Consider the following 24,805-nt stretch of genomic DNA (forward strand, 5'->3'; position numbering starts at 1 on the left):
CCTTTGTATTTGACAGTTCCTTAGTGCATTCCTTGTTTGTAACATCCAATACCTCAGAACCTGTAACCATAAGTTTGTTTATATTGCAAAATATTCAGTAAAGTGCATTTTATATTTCCTCTGTCTTTTTGGCCGACCTTACTTAACTTGTCTTTTACAGCGCCAACATATTTTGTAGCGCTGTACATTAAACAGGGATTGCAAATGACAGACAGTTACAGACAGTGACACAGGAGGAGGGGAGGACCCTGCCCAAAAGAGCTTACAATCTAGGAGGTGGGGGAATTCGTGATGGGAAGTAGTGAGTGTTTTAGGAGACAGAAAAAGACGGTAGGCAAGTTTAAAAAATTAGGTTTAAAAGGGCTCTTTTAAATGAGTAGAAGCAAGCCGAAAAGGACAAGGAAGACCATTCCAGTGAGTCAGGGCGGCTCTAGAAAAGTCTGACAGGTGTGCATGTGACGGGGTTATGAGTGAGGAAGTCATTAATAGGTCATTTGAGGAGCAAAGAGAGTGGCTAGGAAAGTATTTTTCTACCAGGACAGAAAGGTAAGCTGTACAAGAACTGTGTAGGGATTTGAAGGCAAAGCACAATATGATACATTTGTTCATACAAGCCTATAAGATTTTATTCTATAGATGTTGCTGTTTAAAACCTTACCTGCACCTATATAGCTGACGCTGTTCTTCAGTTGATGACATCATTGTTGGTACATTGCAACACAAACTTGCTGCAAACTTGGTTTTCTGGATAAACCATTACTAATATTATTTTGTATGTATTGACATGTATTTGTACCAATCTGAGAATGGTTAAAGACTAATTTTAATATTGATTATGCAGTGTTCTCCCCAGCCTCTTTTAGCCAGGTGCACCACCTGGCATATTTCAGTAACCACCCAGCTGTTTTTGGGTGATTACTGAACAGTTAGATCACCATACAGGGCTGCCACCAACCTAAAATTTCTTCCCACCCAGCTTAAAAAAATTTCTGGGTTGAACACTGTTATGTATGTGTTTTCAAACAAGTTGTCTGACACTCTACCCTCATACGCTGGTACTTATCCCCATAAATGTTTGTTGGGACAAAAGAGGTCCATGATGATCACAGCATGCAGTTACATTGGTATTTTTTATCCTTTTGTGTGATGTTATTAATTATGTGTAATGTATTATGAAAACTTGTGCTTTTGTAAATATTTACTCCAGAAATTTCCCACTTTTTTCCATCGTCTACGAAGCACTTCTTTCTGGCATCATAGACAAAAAGTATATGATATACTGTACATAAAACACCCACTGGTCTCCACCTTCTATAGGGGACCAGGTGTTTAGGTGTTAAATCAATCTCATCCAAAGCCAGCAACTTGGTTGACCTGAAGGACACCATATAAATTATAAACATGGAGGTACCTCCAGGCACCCTTCTTGTGGGTATAGACATAGAAGCTCTTTATAGCAGTATATCACGATAAGAGCCTAGAAACCATCGCCATCTTTCTCCCCACTACCACTAAAACCATCATCAAATACAATAAATTATTTTTATCCTTCAAGTACAAGTAAATCAGAATATTTTTACCTTTAACAACCAACTCTATCCCCAGACACAGGGCATAGCCATAGGCATCAAGTGTGCACCATCCTACGCCAAACTTTAGAAGGATGGGGAAAAAAAGCTTTTTCACGTGACATTTTTTTATGTCATTCAGGGACCCCTTCAATTGACCAGTTCAGTAGGGTCATAAATTTCAGAGGATGAAAGATCTTACCTAAGTTTTGATTGGGATGAAGGAGGCTATCTGGCAACAATGGTACTACTGGATGGCGTTCCTTATCTCGTTGGACTATTCAGCTGCTCTTCCTGTGGGCTCACACTAAAGGGCTCATTATTGAAAGAACTCTCAATATTCTAGCCTGCACTGGCAATCTATTTTTTTTTTTTAAGGAATACCCAATGTATTTAAAGTAGACATAGGTTGTTGTTTGTACAAGTATATATGGTTTTCTTTTGGAATTTTGGAGCTCTTGTACTGTTCCATTGCAACTTGACAAATAATTGTTGACTACTTCATTCTTTACTTAATGTTTCTATTTGTTTCAAACTTTGGAGTTCTTCTAATAAACTTTAATTTAAAAAAAAATAATTTAAGCCAGAAGGCATTACACTAATATTGCTGCAGGCATTTTGCTTTTGGGATGTTTCACATACAGTTAGCTTACACTTTGTAAGTTATGGCACGGTGGCTCAGACGTTAGCCCTTTGGACTTTGCAGCGCTAGGTCTAAGGTTCGAATCTTGGCCAGGGCACTATCTGTAGGAAGTTTGCATGTTCTCCCTGTGTTTGCGTGGGCTTCCTCCCTCCACATACCAAAAAAATGCAGTTACGGTAATTGGCTTCACTTCAAAAGTGACTTTAGACTGTGGTAATGGCATATGACTATGGTAGGCACATTAGATTGTGAGCCCCTTTGAGGGACAGTTGGTAACATGACTATGGACTTTGTAAAGAGCTGCGTAATATGTTGGTGCTATATAAATACAGTATAATTATAATACCTTTAACCGTTTGCTTTTGTAAAACTAGCAAAACTGTCTTAATTTGTAAATAAGTCGAGGTTCAAGCATGTTTATCAAAGATTACAGAGTAGAGTTACCATTCCAAAATAGCCCGACATGTCTTCAGGTACATGGAGCTCTGGGTAGATATTCTCCAAAAACCATTTGAAAGGTTTGCATTGCAGTTTCTCCCTTAGTTGCCTTCGCTCTGTCACATCCCCATATGGCTCCTAAAAGATAGTTTGCAGTAAAATTGTTTGTAAAATTGCAGTAAAAAATTAGCTTATGAGGATATCAAGGAAGAGAAGTTTATGTAGTCAACACTACACTCAATATAAAGGTATGTTAAAATACTACAATAAAAAAATATGATGTTATAAATTTAGCTTAAAACTTCGCACTCCAGATCCTAACTTGTGAAGAAAGATAAACTTACCTAAATACACAATCCTTTGACAGTGCTACCACCTGTACAGTGGATGAGCATTATAGATCGCCAGTACAGTTTTTACGTGTTTTTTGACTAGAAGAGGGAAGGGGTTTTTGCTTTGTCAGAAGTTAGCCTAAAACTATTGAGTGTTTCTTCTGTACACTGCATAATTGCAGAGCAAGACTGCTTGATATCGGTGCCAAAGCACCCAGCATACAGCACAAAAGAGATTAGAGTAAGGCCTTCATTTTGTGGGGTATATTAGGTTAAGGACGGAGGTGTTGTTGCATGCATGTTAGGTGACTGAATTTGCTAAAACCAAAAAAAAATCAGATTTACACCCAGGCAATCAGCAATCCTATGAATGAGTTCAGCAAATAGCAAATAGATCTAATCAGTCAGTACATCCAAGTTTAGAGACCAATCCTAAATTAAAAACACAAATGTCTACTTTAGACATTAAGTGTTAGGGAACAAGGCTGAGCTTTAAAACTTGTTTTGCAGGTTAGATTAAATGTTGGGAGGGGGGGGTTTAAGTGATAAGAGCTCGTTTATAACTAATAAAGTTACATGTTGCAATGTATTGCATATCAAGTCACATTAATGCATGTTAGGAACATTAAAATGGAATGCTTTTCACTGATTTTAAAAGAAAATGTATCAGACAAAAAACATATCATTTACAGCTTTTGTAAAGTGTATTCACAATGACTTTTATTGTCAGCAACCATGTCCTGCAAACTACCAGCACCAAGCTCCCACTGCGGAAAACAACTGTATAGGTAAAACTATTGTACCATAACTTTGGTAAGGATAGTATTTTTGCAGTAGTCGCACCTTTAGTAAGACTGATTACCTGTCTGTCATTTTTTTCTCATATTCAAAATTTTGAACATCTTTTTACACTCTATATCTTACCAGGCGTGCATGAGGATTGCGGTGGTAATATAGTTCTTTATATTCATCCATCCAAACTTCTGCTGCCCGCACACTGTTGGCCAAAGCTTTACTACGCGAGTACGGGGCTTGCCTGGGAAAGACATGTCCAACATGCGAACATGGGTGTACTTCAAGCGTTCCTCCACATTGCCAAATCTATCATTAGGAAGAAATATGTTTTGTATAAATAGCACAATTTAATGTCTGTTATGTTTTCTAATGTATATAGAAGCCATTTAAATATTGTTATATATCATCATAAAACCTTTTAATGTATAATTCAGACAGAATAGGGAAAGCAAAAGAGGTCAGGTTTTTATAGACACTTGTGTCTCATAAGGCTCTTTATTTAGGGGAGAGTAAAAACTCAAACAAATACTCCTTAGGAAGGATTTAAAATAAATCTAAACTCGCCAATGGAAAAGGCTCCAATATCATGAGAAACTTTAATAGTGACACTCTATTCCTCTGATTTCTGCTTGGTTCTGATTTGTTCCAAATAGCACCCAATGCACTTGTGGTACCATGCAGCCCAATGCAATCTTAAACATGGAGTATTGAAGTGAGCAGCAGTGCATTAGCTTGCATTGTGCTGCACAGTACTACTTATCACCATGCTGCTAATTTATACTATGCCCATTTAAAATAGGGATATATATACCAATGGCCTGCGATGTTAAAACAGGATCTGGAAACTCCTCACCATGTTCCTTTTCAATAACCTTTATTGATAAACACAATAGATAAAAAGGATTGTCCATATATATTATTTAAATGGAAAGACCATAGTAAAAAAAGAAAAACCATCAATGCAAGCCTGAAACATTAGGAGGTATAAAGGGAAGTTATTTTTCTGACATAGGAAGCAACATTAATCTGAGCTTTCCATAGATTTTATCTCATCACTTTTTTTCAATCCTTCAATTCCGCAAATCCACAATAACGTCTTCTTCTTCTGCTATGCTGGACTGCTATGGACTGGACACGTAAGGTAAGTAGGCGCCAAGACATAACCCCGCCCACTCTCCTACCGCGGATCTGAGCCTGGGATGGAAGAGTGGGGAGGTTGTTTCAGGGACACAGCCCGCCCACTTCCATTGCCCAGGATACAAACAGGGGACAAGTTCTACGGCTTTGGCCGGTGCGCCAGCCAAGCAGGGTCCTTCTCCCGACCCTGCTCAGACTGGCCAGAGCTGCAGACCACCAAACGAGCCGGTGAAATAAGCCGATTGGGCCGTATATGGCCTGTGGGCCGTAGTTTGTCCATGCCTGGGCTAGATTCTGTGAGACATTATAAATGAGGCCCCAAGTTATCCTCTCTGTAGTAGTCATACAATACGGATGTACTATGGTGGCAACTTTTTTCTAAAAGTCCTACAAAATTGGTCTTTAGTGTTAATAAATCGTTGAAATGTATTGGGTTAGGAAAATAAATGTTTAGTAAAAAAAATGGGTACAATTACAAACAAATTAACAAACAATTATATCCATTTCAAGTACCTTAGCTTTTCAAAAATGTAAACATGCACGCAACCCTGCAAAATGTACAAGAAAAAAAAGGAAAAGACTGCAAAAAACAAGGATGCTGACATCTCAACAAACCCTATGCTGTGTCTGTGAGTATGCTTTAGCCCTTTGAGGCCCTTTCAGGATTACATGTGCACACAGAATAGTAAATGGGAAAAGAAGTTGCTGAAAGAACAATAAAAGTAATAAATCAAGTAACAGCTCACGTGTTTACAAAGAAAGAGCAGTGTTCTCCCCAGCTCCTAAGCTGTCATTGGGACAGGTTGGGCATTGTGTAAAACGCAAGTGAGTCAGGGTGGCTATCTGTATATTTTTACCCATGTATATTGTTGTACCTCCAACAACCAAAGACTGACAATGGACTATATTATACATGCCCTGCTCTTATTGTTTATCTATGTTTACTATATATTTAAAAACTTCGATATAAAGAAAGTTTTAAAAAAAGAAGGTGGAGGGGTAGATACCAGTAGAAAGGGAGAGGTTGAATAGTTTGGCTAGTGTGGGAGACGGGGTGAAGGAATGGGCACGGAGTAGGTCAGAAGGGACTGGGTCAAACAACAGGTAGTGGAGATGATAAGAGAAACAGTCACTTGCAGTCACTTGCACCAATCTATCCATCTAGAGGCCATGTCATAAAAGCAATGGATCAATATTTCTTTGCTAGCAACCAGGAGGGCCATCGTGAGACAGTGGGCCTGATTTATTAAACCTCCCCAAGACTGCAGAGGATACACTTACATCAGGGAAGCTGGGTGATCCAGCAAACCTGGGATAGATCTGGTCCATGATTCCAAACATTTGCTAGCAAAAATCCACTCCAGGTCTGGTAAATCAGGTATAGTAAATCAGGCCCACGGTCTCTCCTCCTCACTTCCTACTGACCTATCATGCGATCTCATACATCCTATGTACATAGAAAATTTAAATGCTTCCTCTAATCTTGACATGAATGAACAAACTGCACGCTTCTTTACCGCAGGTTTTTGAGGGACAGGAATAGGTTTTGATGTTTTTACTTTTACAATATTTTTTGGGTCATCTAGATTTATTGTACCTGAATTACCAGTTATATTTTCCATATATCAGTTATATTTTCCATGAGGCATAAATGTCACATTACTTTGTTGTATCTTTCTCTACTTGTCTATTTGATTATTGCACCTCCTCCTCTTTAATTCTTTCCTTGCCCCTTCTTCTTTTCTTTTCCCTCTCTCTTCACTCTTTTTATTCTTTCAATCCCATTATGGTTTTTGTTGTAATTGTTTATTATAGACAGTACTTGTTTTCTCATTTCTTACCATAAAACTTTTTATATATAGATTGATATATTTTTTAATTGTTTTGTATAACAAAACAAAAACATAGCTAATTACTACTACAAGTTCCTAGAACTTGTACCTTCAATGGACACACCTGACTGTATTAAATTAGACCTAAGTAAAGCCTAAATAGAAAAAAGTTAATTATGCTACAAATGAAATACAACGTATATAATATATCCAAAACAATGGCAACCAATTCACTAGCTGTAAAACTCCGTGCAACATGTAAATAAAATATCTATAATACCATAATTAATATAATACAAAATTCAAGTTTAAAACAAAATATGACTTGCTAGATGAACTTATCTAAGAACCACTAATCTCACAGAATATACTTGACCTTAGCTATGTACACGTTAGATGATCCTTGTTGGGCAAGAATCTGGCATGTGTACGAAGGTCGTTCATGGATCTGTCCTGATGGACAGCAGAGTGGGGTGCTGCTTGCTCATTCTCCCCCCTCCCCTGTACAAAGAACAGAACAGAACAATGCTATGTGTACAACATAGCACTGGTTCGTTCATCTGTCACTCTTTTTGTCTCTGAAAACATTCATGTAATATCGTTCCCAGAGACAATAATTGAATGTGTGAACACAGCCTTATCTATACATTTAAGCTTAAAATTTGATGAAATACATCATACAAAGGCATATGTGAATATTTTTTTTTTTTAATGGACTTTTTTTAGCCCACTTCATGGCCCTGTACAATATGCAGGTCCTACTTCGAATCTTTAGACATAATGAGACTGATTTAATAAAGCTCTCCAAGGCTGGAGAGGATTTACTTTTATCAGAAGCTGTGTGATCCAGCAAACCTGGAATGGATCAGGAACAGGATTCAAAACATTTGCTAGCAATTAACAAATGACTTTGAAGAAATCCATTCCAGGTTTGCTAGATTACCCAACTTCACTGAAGAAAGTGTATCCTCTTCAGCCTTGGGGAGCTTTAATAAATCAGGGCCATTGTATGATACTTTACAGCAAAATAAACAAATGGCCTACTTAGGGTAATTCTCTCAACTAAATACAACCTGGAAAAGTGACCTAATGTATCTTGATCACTTTTCTTCATCCTTTTTTGTGTAACAGATTTACTCATTTCCATCAACCTATTTCCATTAAAGAAACTCTCTTGCAATGCAATTAAAGTGTACCTAAACTCAGAGTTTTTTTCTTTACACAAAAGGGTAGACAACCCTTTTATGCAAGGTAAACATTCTGTTTGTTTTTTTTGTTTTGTTTTTTTAAGTGAAACAAAAAAAAAGGGGTGCAGCACTGCACCCCAATTCTCGATCGCCTAGGTGATCGAGAATGAATTGGAGCGCAAAGCCTCCCGGGATACCTACATCATGCATCCCAGGAGGCTCTTGGGTGCTCCTTCTGCCCATGCCCGAGCATCTCGGACCCTTTTGTCAAAAAGGGGAAAAAACTGGCGATCTCACACATGTGCAGTAAGATCAGCAATTTTTTTTTTCCATCTACTTCATTCGATCCCGCACCTGTGATGGGTAACACTGGAAGAAAAAGCCCGAAGGCGGATGCCGGGGCGACACGGGACCCAATGGAAGAGACCTCCGGACCGATCGACTGCTGTGCGGGATTGAAGGTAATTTTATTTTGTATTGTTTTGGTAAAAGTTTGGGTTTACTTCCTCTTTAAATGCCACTGTGGCCATCTGGCTTTCCAACCTAAAAGGTTTCCAATGGTGGCTATAACCTCCAGATTAGCATTCTGCATATGTGTTTGTAGTCAGCATGCATTGCATTTGTGTAGAGATGCACAGGTATAAGCTCCAAACTTAAATACAATACTTCAGTATTACTGGTTGTCTTCAGTATATGTCTTCTATAGGGCATATTTTTTAAATGATTTTGTGATGGGATGGCAGAATGTTTTCCCAGATAAGCAGGCTTTTCTACCCGTTAGGGCAAGAAAAAATTTGAAACTAGACTTTTCACTGCTCAGGCTAATACAGGCAAACATACAATGCAGAGGGTGCTCTATGTATCTTTTACTGCATTAAATGTCTATTTAATACATGTACATACAAAGATACATGATCATCTAGTACACATTAGCCACCCCATTTACACCAAAATTAAAAGAAAACTTTTGGAGCCATCTTTTTAGTACAACTCTGAATTCCTAACCTGTTACAGTTTAATGTGTCATCTATTTGGAGGGGGGGGGCAACACTTTGCTGTAGATATAATTTAGGATGCACACAGAGAAAAGTAAAGCCCCAACTGCCTCCATACTACAGAATATTGATCACACTGCTTGTCCTGACCCGCCGTTAACCTCAACTTACTTACTTACCTTAAAACTGACAAGGGTAAGATTTGTCTTAATATCTGGGCCTTCTACCAACAATTTGTCAAAAAGTTTTATTAAAGTTTGTTTTCTATTTCAAGCAGCCAAAGTCTGTTATAAAAGCCTGTCCTCGGACTGAAGCTGCAGAATAAGACCTTTGGTCTCTGTATAGAAGCAGTGGTTACTGTGCAGCGCATTGAGATACCCCATACTGAATCAAACCAGTAACTGCAATCAGGAAAGTTCATGGTTTTAGCTAAATGGGGAGCACTAGCGTTGACAGGTATTTAGTCAGTTTAAAGTAGAATTTTTATTAGGATTATGTTGGTCTTGTGTAAAACATATGGTTAACTACTTACTCTGAATGAGAATTCAAGGTTTTCTCCTCCCCATACTTCCATGCCTGTATCATAAGATCCCAAGTACTCAAAGTACTTTTTACTGACAGAGAATAATCCACCAGCCATGGTCGGTGATCTAAAATAGCAACATGCAATAACAGTAATATATAGAACCACAAATTTGAGATCTGTTGGGTAAAAACAATGGAGAAGTATATATGACACTTAAATCTACATTTCATGTAGGCTTAACTACAACTCCAGAAAAAAGCTTTAAAATCTCCCAGTGTATGCTATGCTATAGTAAGAGTAATGCTCTTATTATAGTATAAGAGCAATGCTATCGGGAAAAGTTGTGCGGGAAAAAAAGCTGTAAGAGCTTATGACCTTATGTAATGTCATATGCAAAGCTAGCATTCAATAAAGCCAGATTCATCAGACAGAAATTCATAAGCGTGTAGGCCACAAAGCGTCTTTGCAAAAATGTAAAACTGATGTTTGGTAATGGAAGGCCCAAAAGGTACTCACCCGCCCCCGTAGAGTGAAGAGAAATCATAAACAACTGTTATAGCATAACTTTACACATTAGGTACAACTGACATAGGCACTGAAGATCTCTTGTAAAGATCATCTGATCAATATACACTCTGACAGCCTATACTACATACAGTGTGTCAAGGTCAGCAAAGATATCCTCCAGACTGATCGTAAACAAAGGTAGAATCCAATGTTAGTTGTTAGCTAGAGGCTACTGGAACAAAATATTTAGGACATACCATACTAATACTAGTAAGGTATTAGTTTGATGGTGCTAAGCATTAAATGCTTATATAGCCCTGACTAAATGAAGCTGAGGACCTGGTAGACGGAGTACGACTGAGGACAGAACTCTAGGATTAGATAGTATAGGGATATAATAAACAGCTTATTTTTGATACTATGAATGCCCAGAATTACTACCCAATATGATTTATAGATCACAAAATTATAGAATACAGCAATAATATACCTATTGGGTGCAATACAGACCTGATGACATCAATAGATGAGCGTCTCCTCTTTTGCTCTCTCTCTGGGACCACATGCCAAGTAAAGACGAGTCTCCAGTCAAATCCTCCAATCTGAGGTATGCCAGAATTTCCTAAATATTCAAAAGTATGCCAATCAATTACATCAATCACAGGGCATACTACTGCAGTTTCCTCTTCCCGGATCCTGGGGGACAATACAAAACAAACTAGTTATGTTTATTCAATATTACAAAACACAACAAATTAATCCCCATAATACTAACAACCTCACATTTCATATAATTGCCTCAACTTTCCTGTAACAGTAGTTGTATAGGGTGCCTAAATATATAGTCTAATGGGAAGAATAGTTAGGTAAAAAAAACACAGGTAAAATAAATAGCTACATCTACTGTTGGTCTATGGAAAAAAAAAACACATATAGAAATTTTGTCTGAATTTGCTTTAATGAGGAAAGAAGTTCCTTCTTGACCTGATATTGATAGAAAAAGTGAAAAATATTATTATTATAATATTATTATACTAATAATATTTTTACACAGTATTTATATGGGGGCCATTATAATACACAGCACTGTAAAAAGTCCATAGTCGTGTCACTAACTGTCCCTCAAAGGAGCTCACAATCTAATGTCCCTACTATAGTAATATGACATTAATGTAGTCTAAGGTCAATTTAGGGGGTCAATTTAGGGAGTAAACCCACGCAGACACAGAGAGAACTTTAAATCTCCTGGCTGGGATTCGAACCTAGGACCTAGCGCTGTACCCCATGTGTGCTAACCCCTGAGCCACCGTGCTGCCCAAATACTAATATTTTTCTTTATTGTATTCTATGTGTCTATATCAGCCATGGGCTACAGTCTGCGAGCCATATATGACCTGTTGGGCTTTTTAATCCAACCGGTCAAATATTGGTACTAAATTGCCAACTGGCATAAAAGGGTGACCAACACTGGCCTTAAGTTAATAAAGCTCTCCAAGGCAGGAGAGGATACACTTTTACCAGTGAAGCTGGAATGGATTTGGTCCAAGATTCAAAACATTTGCTAGCAAATAGCAAATTTTTTTAATAAATCTATTCCAGGTTTTCTGGATTACCCAGGTTCACTGATGAAAGTGTATTCTCTCCAGGCCTTGGAGAACTTTAATAAATCAGGCCCACTGTTTCCTCTGAAATTGAATGTAATTTGAATGTAAGTTTTCTTTTTACTTTTAGGTAATGGCTTTTAGACCATAATATATAATTTATATCAGTTCATACAAACACTTTCCATCCGATACTGCCGTCTGTGAAATTTTAAAAACTCCTTGTGGCCCCCGAGCCAAAAAGTTTGTCCACACCAGGTTTATATGTACCTCTCTATAATAATCTTCATGCTTGTTTTTTCACAACAAGTAAGCCATGTTGGTTTTACTTTACATTCAGGTCATGAGAATAAATTATGTAATACTAATACATAGAATTAATTTTAAATACTCCCAATAATGCTTTATGTAAATTCTTAAACTTTTGTCTTAGCTTTACATATGAAATCACACATACATGCATAAATAACAAACCGATGTAAACATTGAATAAATAGAGTTCTATTAAAAAATATACAACATGCTGAGCAATTTAATATAGGATACATATTCTACCTTTCCAAGATTGGTTCCAGCCAGCCATTATGACACTCACAATGGCAATCAAGGAAAGTCAGAACTTCTCCTCTGGCTTGAGAAGCACCAAGGAGACGTGCCCGCACAAGACCTTCTCTCTTGTTTGCACGGATTAGTCGAACTTTCCTCAGTTTAGAGACATATTCTTGCAAAGGCTGCTTTAGATGTTCTGGAACAACATGGAACATAATAATATTACAATAATGGATACAAGTATTAAGTGTTATAGGAATAATGCGAAAGAAAAAAAAAACGAATTAAACTGAACATACAGATTTACATGCAAATACTATAGAAATGTATGAAATACAGGAGAAGAATATGCAAGCTGAGGCAACAATTTGTATAACAGAGCATCCCAGATTTTTATATTATATAGCACTATTTACAATGTTTAATCATCAACTTGCAGTTTTGCAGAGATGGTTTTGTTATTAATACAATTTTTATTTATGTTAATATTTCTTAATTTAAAACATGGTAGCCAGCTAAAAAGGGATAAAGACAGTAAAACCTAACTTTTGCAGAAGAATGCACTTGTGCAATTTAAATAGTATAACTTGTCATAGCCCCGCTAGTTAACAAGTGCTGACAATTTCCTGCCTATTAAAGTTTAAAGATCAGGCAAGAAATCCAATTTTCACATTGCATTTATAAAGCATCCATAATATGCCTCAAACTCATTTGCAAAAAAAAATAAATAAATTGTGAGCTTCAGTACATATACTGATACTGCTGTAGTTCACAATAAAAAGTACATCCTTTGATATATTATACAATTGCCAATTTTATCTTGTCCCTAGTTCTTCTTTAACACAGTTTACAAAAATACTTACTGGTAACGCCCTGTAAGTTTAACATGTAAAAATAAATGTTAACTTTTGAAATTTGAAAAATTTGAAATACAGAGGAAAAAAAAAATATAGATGCTACTAGTTATACAGTGTTTTAATTTTTTCATATTTTTCCTTGGTCTTGGCACCTGAGGCACATTGCCGGGGTCTAATAATAATAATATGATATGATAATAATGTTGGAATAGAATAAAATTCTACCGGAGAATATTTTTATTCTATTTCTGGGGCATCACATACATATTATATTATTATCTATCGTCACTGGAAAGAGTAATGACTTTTGACTTGAGCTGCACTCCAAAATGACCTTAATGAGAGAAAAGCCCCTGTTCATACATTTTACATTTTTAACTATAAACAGCATATCTTATTTACCTTTCTCACTATAATCATCCACAAGAATAACTTCTTCAAGAAGGATGTCTGGAGAGGTTTCCAGGACACTGTGGACTGTTCGCAAGAGTGTGGACCATGCTTCATTGTAAAACGCAATGATGACAGATGTTTTGGGTAACCTGTGATAGTTAAACTTAATATCTCCACACCTGTAATTAGGTAAAAAGAAAAGTAGAGCTTGAAAATGTCAATTTTAAAGTGTAATTATTTTTTTTCTGGCAGAATTCTTAAAAGGTTTACCAACAGCTGCGCCAAAGCCACAAAACACTGCCTACAATATGCCAAACAAGCACAAAGAAAAGCTTCAAAATGTAAAAACTTGAGTAATTTTATGATCAGAATTCAAAACTTTATATTTGGGGATGAATCAACAAGGCTAATGATAAGAAGCACTCCATCCCTACCATAAAGAAAGGAGATGGATTTCTGCTGATTTGGAGATGTGTGAGCTACAATGCCAGTGACAAATTGGCAAAATGAATGGTGAGATGAATTTAACATATTGTCAGAAAATATTGCAGGAAATTTTGCTTTTGGAAGTTGTGCATGATGTTTACTCAGACTTTCCAATACGTCAATGATAGTAAATAGTAAGCCACGTCAATCCATTAGGGCTAAAGCAAAAACAAAAGAAGATTTGTTTGAAGTGGTCATTACAGTCTTCTGACATTAACATCATTGAGGTACTGTAGGGACATGTCAAACAAGTTAATCCTACAGGGGAAACAAAAACGTTAGGACTAGTCTAGTGGGCAGGTAAGGTCAGGCAGAGATTAATAGAATTGATTAAGTAATTATCAGTCATAGGGGGGCTGCTGTGGCACAAAGAAGCACATCCTTGCTTCCACAAAGATGCCTGCTCTTTCATAAAAATAGAATGGTAAGTCAGTAATGGGTAAAAGATAACTGCAGGAAGACCACAAATAACACTTCTCTTCTTGAGGTTGCTTCTTTAGTAGTGGTCCTCCTTAAAAACAAAGAAGAGAAATACTTATTAATAGGACAATATCAACACAGTTATTTAATGATTGTGATAATTAGATATACTTAAGTTTTATTTGAATCCCATAACTGCTTTTCCAAAAATGGTCCACATCTGTTACATTTTGCCATAGGTATGTAAACATCCATGCGCATGAGTAGGAAATGAACATATGTGGCAAGTGCTGAACACAATGCTTGTCAATCTAAAACCAAAACAGGTACAGGTTTGGAATAGATGGATAAAAATGCATCCACATTTGTTAATTTAGGACCTTGTGATTTTGGAAGGGGTTGGTAGAGATATGTACATCCTTGAGGAAGTAAAGTCCTGACTGGCTGGCATGATGTTTCATTGGCACAGAAGGGCTTATCCTCTGTCAGGACTTCATTCTTTTTGTACAGGTGCAGCTGATTGTACAGGCTCACTACAATTCAGTAGCTCCCATGCACATTAACGGAGGATATGTAATTCAAAACCAGCCAAAGACTTCAAACCTGAAAAAAAACATGCAAATATGCAAGCAGTCACAGTTCTGGAGGAGGCACTTTGACAATTAGGTGTGCCTATCTGCTTTAAGCCATGCAGCTTAGTTCACACTTGGGTGCATACAAATAGACTTCTAAATACCCTGACAGTACCTACTTTATCTGTGACTAATCAGAAGCCCTATGGGTTTCTTCACCTGAGCATCTACCCCATGTTTCTATCTGTACTCTTTTTGTCTTTACTTTTTCTGTCTGTCTGGTAAACTGTTCTGTGTCATTCACAGATCACATTCCTGCAGACTTACTCACCTATAAGCTTTTATGTCTGCCACACCTGCTACTTAGTTGTCACCTGACATAATAAGTGCAGTAAATTGTTTGACAGCACCACTGGCCACGTCATTTTATGGTTTTACTCCATGACAACATGTAGGTGTATGCGTTTTTTGTTTAGTGCATTACTGCCACATATGTGCAAGAAATGTGTATAAGGTTGCTGAGTAAGGGGGTAGTAACGTATTTATATATGGCTGCTGTGAAAAACAGATAGGAGAACCATGCCTACCACTGTGTATAACTACAATTTTTGGTATTTCTTTTTGAAAATGTTATTGGAGCTGCTAAATGACATGCTGAATAAATAAAGACTTTTATCCACACTAATCAGGCCTAAAAAAATCTTCAGGGTAAACAGGCAGCTGAGGATTGGAAGAAGAATGTACTAGTATTTACTACTGTATAGAAAATAGTATGTAATTGACTGCCTGAAACCATGTACCAACCACAGAACCTTCTAATGACAAGTTCTGGATTAAGTTATATTATATTGTGTGAGCCCATGTAGTAGCGATTTGTCAAGCTTTAAAGTACCGTATTTTTCGGACCATAAGACGCACTTTTTTTCCTCCTAAAGTGGGGGGAAAATCAGGGTGCGTCTTATGGTCCGAATGCAGAGGTACAGGGGCATATTTTTTTGCGTCTTATAGTCCGGAGCGTCTTATGGTCCGAAAAATACGGTACATCTTAACCTTCTTTGTCCAACATATGGCCCATGGGCCACAATCTGGCTCAAGAGGCATTTACCATGACGTGTGGACCTGCACCTGCAAAGGAAGTAAGAGAAGTGATTCATGGGGAACCTGCAGAGAAAGCTTTGTTTAGAAGTTATAGTAGCGAGTGGATCCTGTGTATCAGATGTCATATACACATTCTATACCTACTCCTGATTACTTGTTCAAAGGTGTACATTACACACGTCTTCCCCATATAGTCGATAGATTACATAAACCTGATCCTATTGCACTCTGTGTGGTAGGCTGTAAATTAGTTTTTCTCTTGGCCACTGCACTTTGCGCACTGTATTACTTTTACACACACCTAATAGTTTTGTTGACATAAGTGCTTTGACAGGTGTGCAGTACATACATCAAGTAAGTTCATGTTCAGTTATACCCTCACTGTAGGGCTCCTCGTGAGGGCACCTTTTTGCAAAAGTGCACTATATTAATGGTACTTTAACACTATGAGTACTAGAAAAGAGGCACTTTGGTTCCCAGAGGGAAAAAAGGTTGGGTGATTTAAGTAAATTTTCTGCAACTACCAAAAATGTATGTTGATCTCCTTATACACCATGTGCACTGGTAACGTCCGGTGTAGTATCCTGCAAACTCTAACAATCAGTCTTCATGGCTATCTTCAGTATACTACAAAACATATCCACTGCACTAAAGATTAGTGTTTGTAGTCTACATTTTTATAGAAGCTTTGGTTGGCTATGTTGTTCTTTACCTCCGTGTACTACACTGGCAAAATTACCAGGTGAAAAGAAAAGCTTAAAAAGAAAACTAATGCAGCCACCACAGATAAGGACTGCTTAACTGCAATATCTGATTTTTTATGTGTGTACAATATCGTAAGTGTAAGTATTTTCATTCACCTTATTCTCTCATAAGATATTATAAACATAAACAGGGTAGCTAGTATGTTACCATGCAAATGTGGACTAAGGAGAAGACACTAAAGGAGCTGCTAGTGTACACCTGCAAGGAGCGATAGCTGTGCTGCAGATGCCTCCCAAGTTGCAGCCCCCAACTATGCAAATGGTGGCAACCACTGACAGTAGTAGGAATTGAGGTATAGGGCCTGATTTAGGAATACAGAGAATACACTTTCAGAAGTGAAGCTGGGTGATCCAGAAAACATGGAATGGAATTTTAAAAATCATTTGCTATTTGCTAGCAAACATTTTGAATCCTGGACCAGATCCATTCCAGGTTTGCTAGATCACCCAGCTTCACTGATGAAAGTGTATTCTCTTCAGCCTTGGAGAGCTTTCATAAATCAGGGCCATAGTATGAATACAGAAGGCAGGGAAATGTAGCAAATGGAGTATGAAGCCAGTAGTTAGAGATGCAATAATACACTGAGAATGAAACATTTGGCACAGCAGGTGCACAAGTGGGTTTCTCATTCATGAAAGGGTAGTGAAACTCTCAGGTGTTGCAACAACACAATTATACACAGTAAAACGCAGGAAAACTGGGAAAAGTCAAGAAGCCTGGGGTCACAGCACACAGGAACTTTAGGAACACTATGGTCACACAGAATGTCAGGAGTCTCCCAGGAACTTTGGAGTCATCAGGACACAGGAATTTTAAGGGACATACAAGGACACTGTGACACGGTCACACAGGAATGCAGAAACACCAGGATAATGCAGAAATACTGTAACACTCTTGGATATTAGAAACATTAGGAAAAACCATATCAATATTCTGGTACATTCCAAAAAATGCATTGATGAGCTCGGCTACACCAATGGGAAAAAATAACTTCAATATACACTAATCCTTCACCCTCAGTGCTCAAACAGGATCTTAACAGGCACAGCCTCCTCTTCAAAAAGGCAATTTGAATGCTACGTGTCTCAGGCAATATTTGTTTTACACGAAGGCATGGAAACTAATCAAATGTTTACCTAGTATTACAATGAAACAGTTTAACACCACTCTAATTAAAGTTTTAATTATTTTAAACATTGAAGTTTTAATTAACAACTTTAACTAATAAGGTAAACACAAAAAGTATACACAAGTGTACGAAAACTATTAAGAGAATCTGTCACAAAGAAGAACGCAAGGAATAACACTAAATATTATTACATTAAATTGTTTTCTCTAGATCAACCAGGGTTTACAAGTAGAACTCCAGATATTTATTTGTTTGTCTGGGAAAGAATAAAGATAGGTCATGATAGGTGCATACGATAACATGCACTATGTCACTATGTATTTAAAATAAATGGCACCACAATACACTGCAGTAATGTACATTTTACCAAATGATATTGCACTACAATAAATAGAAAATGAATCTGAAAGAAGAAATTGTTGATGGAGAAAGTGATGAGGTTAATAATGAGGAATTTTAACTACCCTGACATTGGCTGGAGTAATGGCACTACAGGTACAGCAAAAGGTCGGAAATGTAATAATTTATTACAAGGTAATTGTATGGTACAGTTTTTCGAAGACCCAACTAGAAATGATACTCTGCTGGACCTAGTTTTTCCTAACAATGAAGAGCTTAAAACATATGTGCATATAAAAGAGAATCTGGGTGACCATAATATGATTTCATTTATTATAAACTGGAAACAAAAACAGAAAAGATAAAAAAAATTCAATTTTAGGAAAGCAAATGTTCCAATTATTAAGGGCCGCTAACTGTGACTTTCAATGGGAGAGAAGATTGTCCTGAAAGAACACTGAATAGTAATGGGAATTTTCTACACAAACACACTGAAACATATATTCCAATAGGTAATAAGTATAAGAGGCTTTTTTTTAGCTCTGTGTACACAAAGAAAAATGGCAGAGCTCAAGTCCAAATTCATAATAGCAATGTCACTGCCTTAAATGAGCCACAATTGATATGATTGAGAAACAGTTGGGCAAAATTAGGGTTGGCAAAGCACCAGGGCCTGATGGATTACATCCACATGTCCTCAAAGAGCTAAGCTCAGTTATTTCATAGCCATTGTTTCTAATTTTTCTAATTACTGGCATAGTACCAATGGGTTGGCGTAACGCTAATGTGGTTCCTATCTTAAAAAAGGGAGTAAAGTCATTGCCAAGTAACTACAGACCGGTAAATTTAACGTCCATAGTTGGAAAGATCCTGGAGAGTTTGAAAAAGAACCACACAGAGGAGTTTCTGCTTAAAAATAATATCAAAAGTGATAGTCAGCATTGATTCAAGAAAGACCAAAGTTGTCAACAAATTTACTCTTTATTTATGAGGAAGTAAGTAAACAGGTAGACAGTGGAGTAGCAGTTGATATAGTGTACTTGGACTTTGTTAAAGCATTTGGCACAGTACCCCACAGACGGTTTTAATGCAAGTTAGGGTCATTAGGTTTAGAAAAGTAATTCTGTAAATGGCTAGAGAACTGGGTAAAGACCATATCTAGAAAGTAGTGATTAATGATTCATACTCTGGATGGTCTAAGGTTATAAGTGGTGTACCTCAGGATTCAGTGTTGGGACCTTTACTGTTTAACATCTTTTCAAATGATATAGAGTTTGGAATTAAAAGTACCATTTCTGTGTTTGCAGTTGACACTAAACTATGTCATTGAATAAGGTCCATAGCCGGTGACTATAATCTACAAGCAGACTTGGATGTACTGTTTGATTGGGAAGCCAAGTGGCAAATGACAATTAAAATTGAGAAATGTAAAGTTATGTACTTGGGAGCTAACAAAAAGCATGCTTCATACTGTCCAGGGGGATTATATTTGGGGGGAGTCAGAAATAGAAAAGGATCTGGGGGTTCTGGTAGATCATAGACTTAATAACAGCATGCAATGCCAAGCTGCAATATCTAAAGCTAGTAAAGTACTTACTAGTATCAAAAGAGGAATAGACTGCAGAGATGGAGACATTATCCTGCCCCTGTAGAAAGCATTGGTCAGACCACATCTGGAATATGCAGTTCAGTTTTGGGCACCAGTTCCCAAAAGGGAAATTGCATAATTGAAGAAGGTCTGTGAAAATGTGGAATCGGCTCCCTCAGGAAGTAATTTTAGCAACTACTATAGATTGTTTTAAGAAAAAGCTGGAAGCTTTTCTAGAAGCACAGAATATAACTGGGTATTAAAGGTTCAAAGTAAAATAATAGAGAATGTTGATCCCAGGAACATCCAATTGCCTCAATGAATCAGGAAGGAATTTTTTCCCTGTTGAAGCAAATTGTACCAGGGTTTTTTTTACCTTCTTCTAGATCAACTATGTTCATAGGGTTTTATATCTGGGATATGTTTTTTTCCCTAGTGGTTGAACTCGATGAACTTTTATAACCTGACTTACTTTGTAACTATGGCTGTTCTCAAAGTACCAATACTGAATTATAACAATTTATTGGATTTAGGAAATACTACACATTTTGGACTACATGTTAATTTGTGTTATATTTGGATATTTAAATGCACATTGTCATGAGAGATTACTGGGTGCTGTCATTACTAATCTCTTCTACAAGAATTTTAGTTGGAAGTCATTCTAATGCTTTAATTTATTACTGAGTCACTGACCCAGAATGAGTATGGAGATAAATACATCACACTTCCAACTTGCTTGCTTGTCTCAGGACTGTGACTAAAGCCCAACAGTGAGACACACTAGGCATCCAGCATTTTCCAAAAGAAGTCTACAATGGCAGCTTCTATACTTAAACAGATCAAGAATGTACAGATAAAATAGTTGACCCATCAGCTCCATAGCACCAAGGTCCTCGGATCAAGCTATGTCCTGTAGTAACGAAGGGGCCAGCAGAAGAAACCACAAAGCAAAGTGTGGGGAGCTGGCATACAACACATCTGGGAAGTTGCAGATGCAGAAGATTTTTTAAAACATCCACCTATCTTCAAGGTTACCAGAGTTTGGTTATATAGACAGTGAAATCAGCAAGTATTGTTTGCTTTCAAGGTGTTGCGTTATTGTATGTTCCAAATCTGCAAAAGCTGTCGACAAAGCTAAAAACAATCTCAAATTGGCTTCAATTTCAAATGGCATTGTATTTTATCATATATGCTGCAGCCTGGGAACTAACAGATAAAAATACTATATATTTGCACTGAGCTGCAAAGGAAGGTCAGGATAGAGCTGGATCATGTCTACATACTACACTCTAGATAAGTGTTGCTCCAAAATGAACAATCGTGATCATGTTGGGTGAAAATCTAGCTTATGTACAGTGGTCCCCAGATGTCATGTAGTAAACAACCGAGCAGAAGACTAAACAACCAACCAGGGAGTACCACTGTCATTTCCAACGGAGGAGAACGTAGAGAACGTAGTGCCTTCTATACCTTATACTCCTCTCTCCAGGTACCTGAATAATACTGTTTTTACAGCACTCAATATCAACGATCAATATCAATGATCACAAAAGATATTTTCCAGCAACATAGCTTTAATGAATTATTTAAAATATAGACATTGATGAATTAAGTTTTTATACAGTCGGTTTTACAATCATCTGGTTAACATCACTTCTTTTCACTTGGTTGGTCTAGGGATTATTCTTGGACTTAAGTGTTAGAGTAGAAAGGCTCTATTAGCCTTAGCACGTGTAAACTTTCAGAATTTATGTAAACACAAGGACTTTTTTGTATATTTCTCTGAAAAAATAACTGAACCCTGGAAGTTGTGCCAAAAAGCCAAGAGAGTACTCTACAGCTTTCCACCTTATTGTCTGTCTATTTGTCTATCTAGCTGTGTTTGGCTTCATAATATCAATGACTAAAAAAAAAGAAAAGCAAGCTAATCAAAAGGAATATCTCAAAATATCAAACTAGCAGCCACAGGTAACAAGGCCTTTAAGTCTTACACTGCAGATACACAGGTATGAGTCTGTAGGCAAGGAGTGAATGACGAAAGATTTTCCTTATAATACTGCGTAGGTACAATTAACATTTCTAAATTTTATAGGTAACATAAACCTTCACGAATAAATTTAAGGCGGAACTAAAATAAAAACAAAAAAATTAAACTTACCTTTTATCAGGCAGATCCCTCGATTGCGCTGGTCCTTTCCACAATCTAGTCCCACGTCGCCCTGCATTTCCTCCTTTTGGTCCCAGCGCAGAGGAAGCACCAGGAGCCGCCATCCTTGACCTTCACTTCCGTCGTCTTCTTCGGTCTTCTTTCTTCTTTACTATAGCTGCTGTGAAGGGGGAAAAAAAAAAGAGAGAGAGATGATCCCACTGCGCATGCGTGGGATGGGCATCTCTTTCCTCTGGGAGGAATATTCCCTTCTGTACATGCTCAAGGTTTTGGGCATGCGCAGAAGAAGCAGCCAGAGCCTGGCGGGATGCGTGACGTAGGTATCCTGGGAGGCTCTGTGCTAGGGATTCCTTGAGCAATATTATTTTTCTATCTGTAGGGATGACATTCCTATTAGTGGCCAGCAATGTAAGAGGTATTCTTCCCACTGATCCCAATGTTATTGTACTAAGAGTAGATAAAATAATTAATGCAGGGGTTGTTTGAGTACATGAAAGTTATTTCAAGGGTTCCCCATGTTTGAAAGGTTGAGAAAGGCTGTTATGGAGTTCTGTTGGTATGGATAGGCCTCACATATTTTCCTGCCATAAGTTGGCTTCTCAGTTGACACAACGTTTTATCTAGTTAACTAGTGAGCCATTTCTATTCCAATACATGTTAACAGTGGAACCCTAAAAAAAATACTCCATCAGTCTTTCAAACATACTGCCCTTTTCCCAAAGTGTGCAGTAATTTTACTGAATTGCATAGTAATTTACTTTTAAAAATAAAAGGCTTAGCCTTCGCAGCCACCTGTAAATGTTTCCCTGGTTGCTGACGCATACAATGACTAAAGGCCATCACAGAAAGAAGAGTTATCTGACACCCAGGCCAGGACTGACTGCTAAGCTTCTCCTTGAATAACCTGTAAAGTAGGTATGATCACTGTGCCCAAAAGAACAAAACCAAAATGCAGACATAACCCTATATATAACATAATTTTACAAGTGCAAAAATACATAATTGTGTACATTTAAGGAAGTACTTACATTGGATTCCATCTTTCTTCCAGACGGCGATGCAATGAAATTTTGTCACTGAGGTAGGTGTTTATTTGATGTTTGTTGATGCTCTCCTCTTCCAGTTTTTTTTCTTCCCCTTCCAGGTTAAGATGTACTGCTTTCCCAAACTCTCCCAAAGCACTGGGATCTAATGGAGGTCTTTCATATACTGGCTTCTTTAATTGTTCATAATCTAACTCATTTTCATTAACAAACTCCTCCCTGGGTACCTCATGCTTCTCTACTTTAAGTTCTTTAGAATTGTGGCTACTACCACCTTCTACATCTTTACTTAGCAGCAAGAACCCAAAATACAATATACAGGCAATGGTCGCCAAGAAAAGAAAACTCTTCCTCCTCCTCTGTGGCGGCCAAGCACCTAGTAACCCACGTCTCCTTTTAACCATTTTTTTTATGTTTTTACTAATGTAAGAAATGGGGCTTCTAGTTCAATGATTGTTTTCAAATAATTACTTAATTTATTTTTAATTTGTATATTACTAATATCTACATCTACAATTGGCAAACATATATAAAGCTCTAAAAAGTTACTTTTGTAGATGCTTCATATGGCAATATATGTCTATATCCCAATATTTGGATCCCTTGTAAGGTATATTTGATTTATTGATAAATGATCTGGCAGTGGACAAATGTAAATGTACTGGGACATGGGAGTGGGCAATCCAGCTGTGTGAACAATCCAAATCAATCACTTTCTACCTTATACCTTAACAGCTTCCACCTCCTCAGAGCACTCTCCGGTCATTGATCTCTTCCTTTTCTTTGGCCACCACCACCCCCCCTTTCCTTACCGAAAAGCCTAAACACGTCGCAGCCCCCCTTGGCAAACTAATGAACACCCATTCACTTAGTACATATCTCAGTCTTCGTGCTCACTTCCTCAACTCGCAAAGCTTACACTGCAGCCCCGCTCGTATCTTCCTGGTTCAAAGTACCGGAACTCTGTCCCGGATTCTGTATAATGCTTGGGGTGATCACTTGCCTCCCTTACACTCTCGTCCTACACAAAGTCCCGCAGCACCTCTCCAACTTCTTCCTCTTCCTTCTGTCACCTTACTCCTAACACACCACACCCCTACTCTAGCCCCGCCCACTCCTACTTTTCATTGCAACTTAGACTAAGAGGCTTTTACTTCTAACATTGGGCTTTTCAGTAAAAAGATAAAGAAACAGTTACCTAAAGTCTATGATTTTCCTGCAGCCTTGTCTCTAGGTTTGTTTAAAAAAAATGCTATTTAGCAAAAGTGTTAGGTCTGTAAATTTGAGTCACTGGGACTAAACCTAAAATTAAAAAAAAATTGAAAACAGGAGGTCTCCTTTGAAAAAAAACGTATGTACCTGTTTGCAATCTTTTCTATAATGTACACTGAGCTTAGGATCCCAGCTTCAGGAGATAAAGCAAAACTAAATTAAAACACAAAAAATAATACATTAAGGTTTAATCCTGCAGGTCCTTTGATGGTGCTGGACCTTCCAATGATCCGGTCCCGCATTGTCCTGGGATTCCTCTTTGTCCCAGAGCAGAGGAAGCACCGAACGCCCCCATCTTCACTCATCTTTTCCAGTCTTCTGTCTTCGTCACCCAATCTCGCATGGCACAGGTGCGAGATCAGATGGCGTAGCCGTTGTGAAGGTGAAAAATAGAGAGCCAATCTCACTGCATGCCCGATATTAGGAATGTGTGACTTGGGTATCCCAGGAGGCTCTGCGTTCCCACTAAGTTTTGATCAAAACATAAAGGGGCGGTGCTGCACCCTTGTTTTTTTTTTTATTAAAAAAAGGGTGTTGCACTTCAAAAAAAAAAAAAAAAACAT

General features: G+C 37.6%; 1 protein-coding gene across 1 annotated transcript in view; it reads right to left on the reverse strand.

The window, feature by feature from the left end:
- The window catches only part of GALNT12 (polypeptide N-acetylgalactosaminyltransferase 12), a 43,354-nt gene extending 19,326 nt beyond the window's left edge, over positions 1-24,028 (reverse strand). The window contains exons 1-7 of the mRNA XM_072411931.1: positions 22,956-24,028; positions 13,370-13,539; positions 12,117-12,306; positions 10,471-10,656; positions 9,460-9,577; positions 3,906-4,082; positions 2,656-2,787 (exon numbers count right to left, since the gene is read on the reverse strand). Of these exons, the coding sequence (XP_072268032.1) occupies positions 2,656-2,787; positions 3,906-4,082; positions 9,460-9,577; positions 10,471-10,656; positions 12,117-12,306; positions 13,370-13,539; positions 22,956-23,374 (1,392 nt within the window). The 5' untranslated portion in view covers positions 23,375-24,028. The remainder of the gene's footprint in view (positions 1-2,655; positions 2,788-3,905; positions 4,083-9,459; positions 9,578-10,470; positions 10,657-12,116; positions 12,307-13,369; positions 13,540-22,955) is intronic.
- Between the last annotated feature and the right edge of the window lie 777 nt (positions 24,029-24,805).

Source organism: Pyxicephalus adspersus, chromosome 5 (genome assembly GCF_032062135.1).
Source record: "Pyxicephalus adspersus chromosome 5, UCB_Pads_2.0, whole genome shotgun sequence".
In the NCBI taxonomy this organism is placed as follows: domain Eukaryota; kingdom Metazoa; phylum Chordata; class Amphibia; order Anura; family Pyxicephalidae; genus Pyxicephalus; species Pyxicephalus adspersus.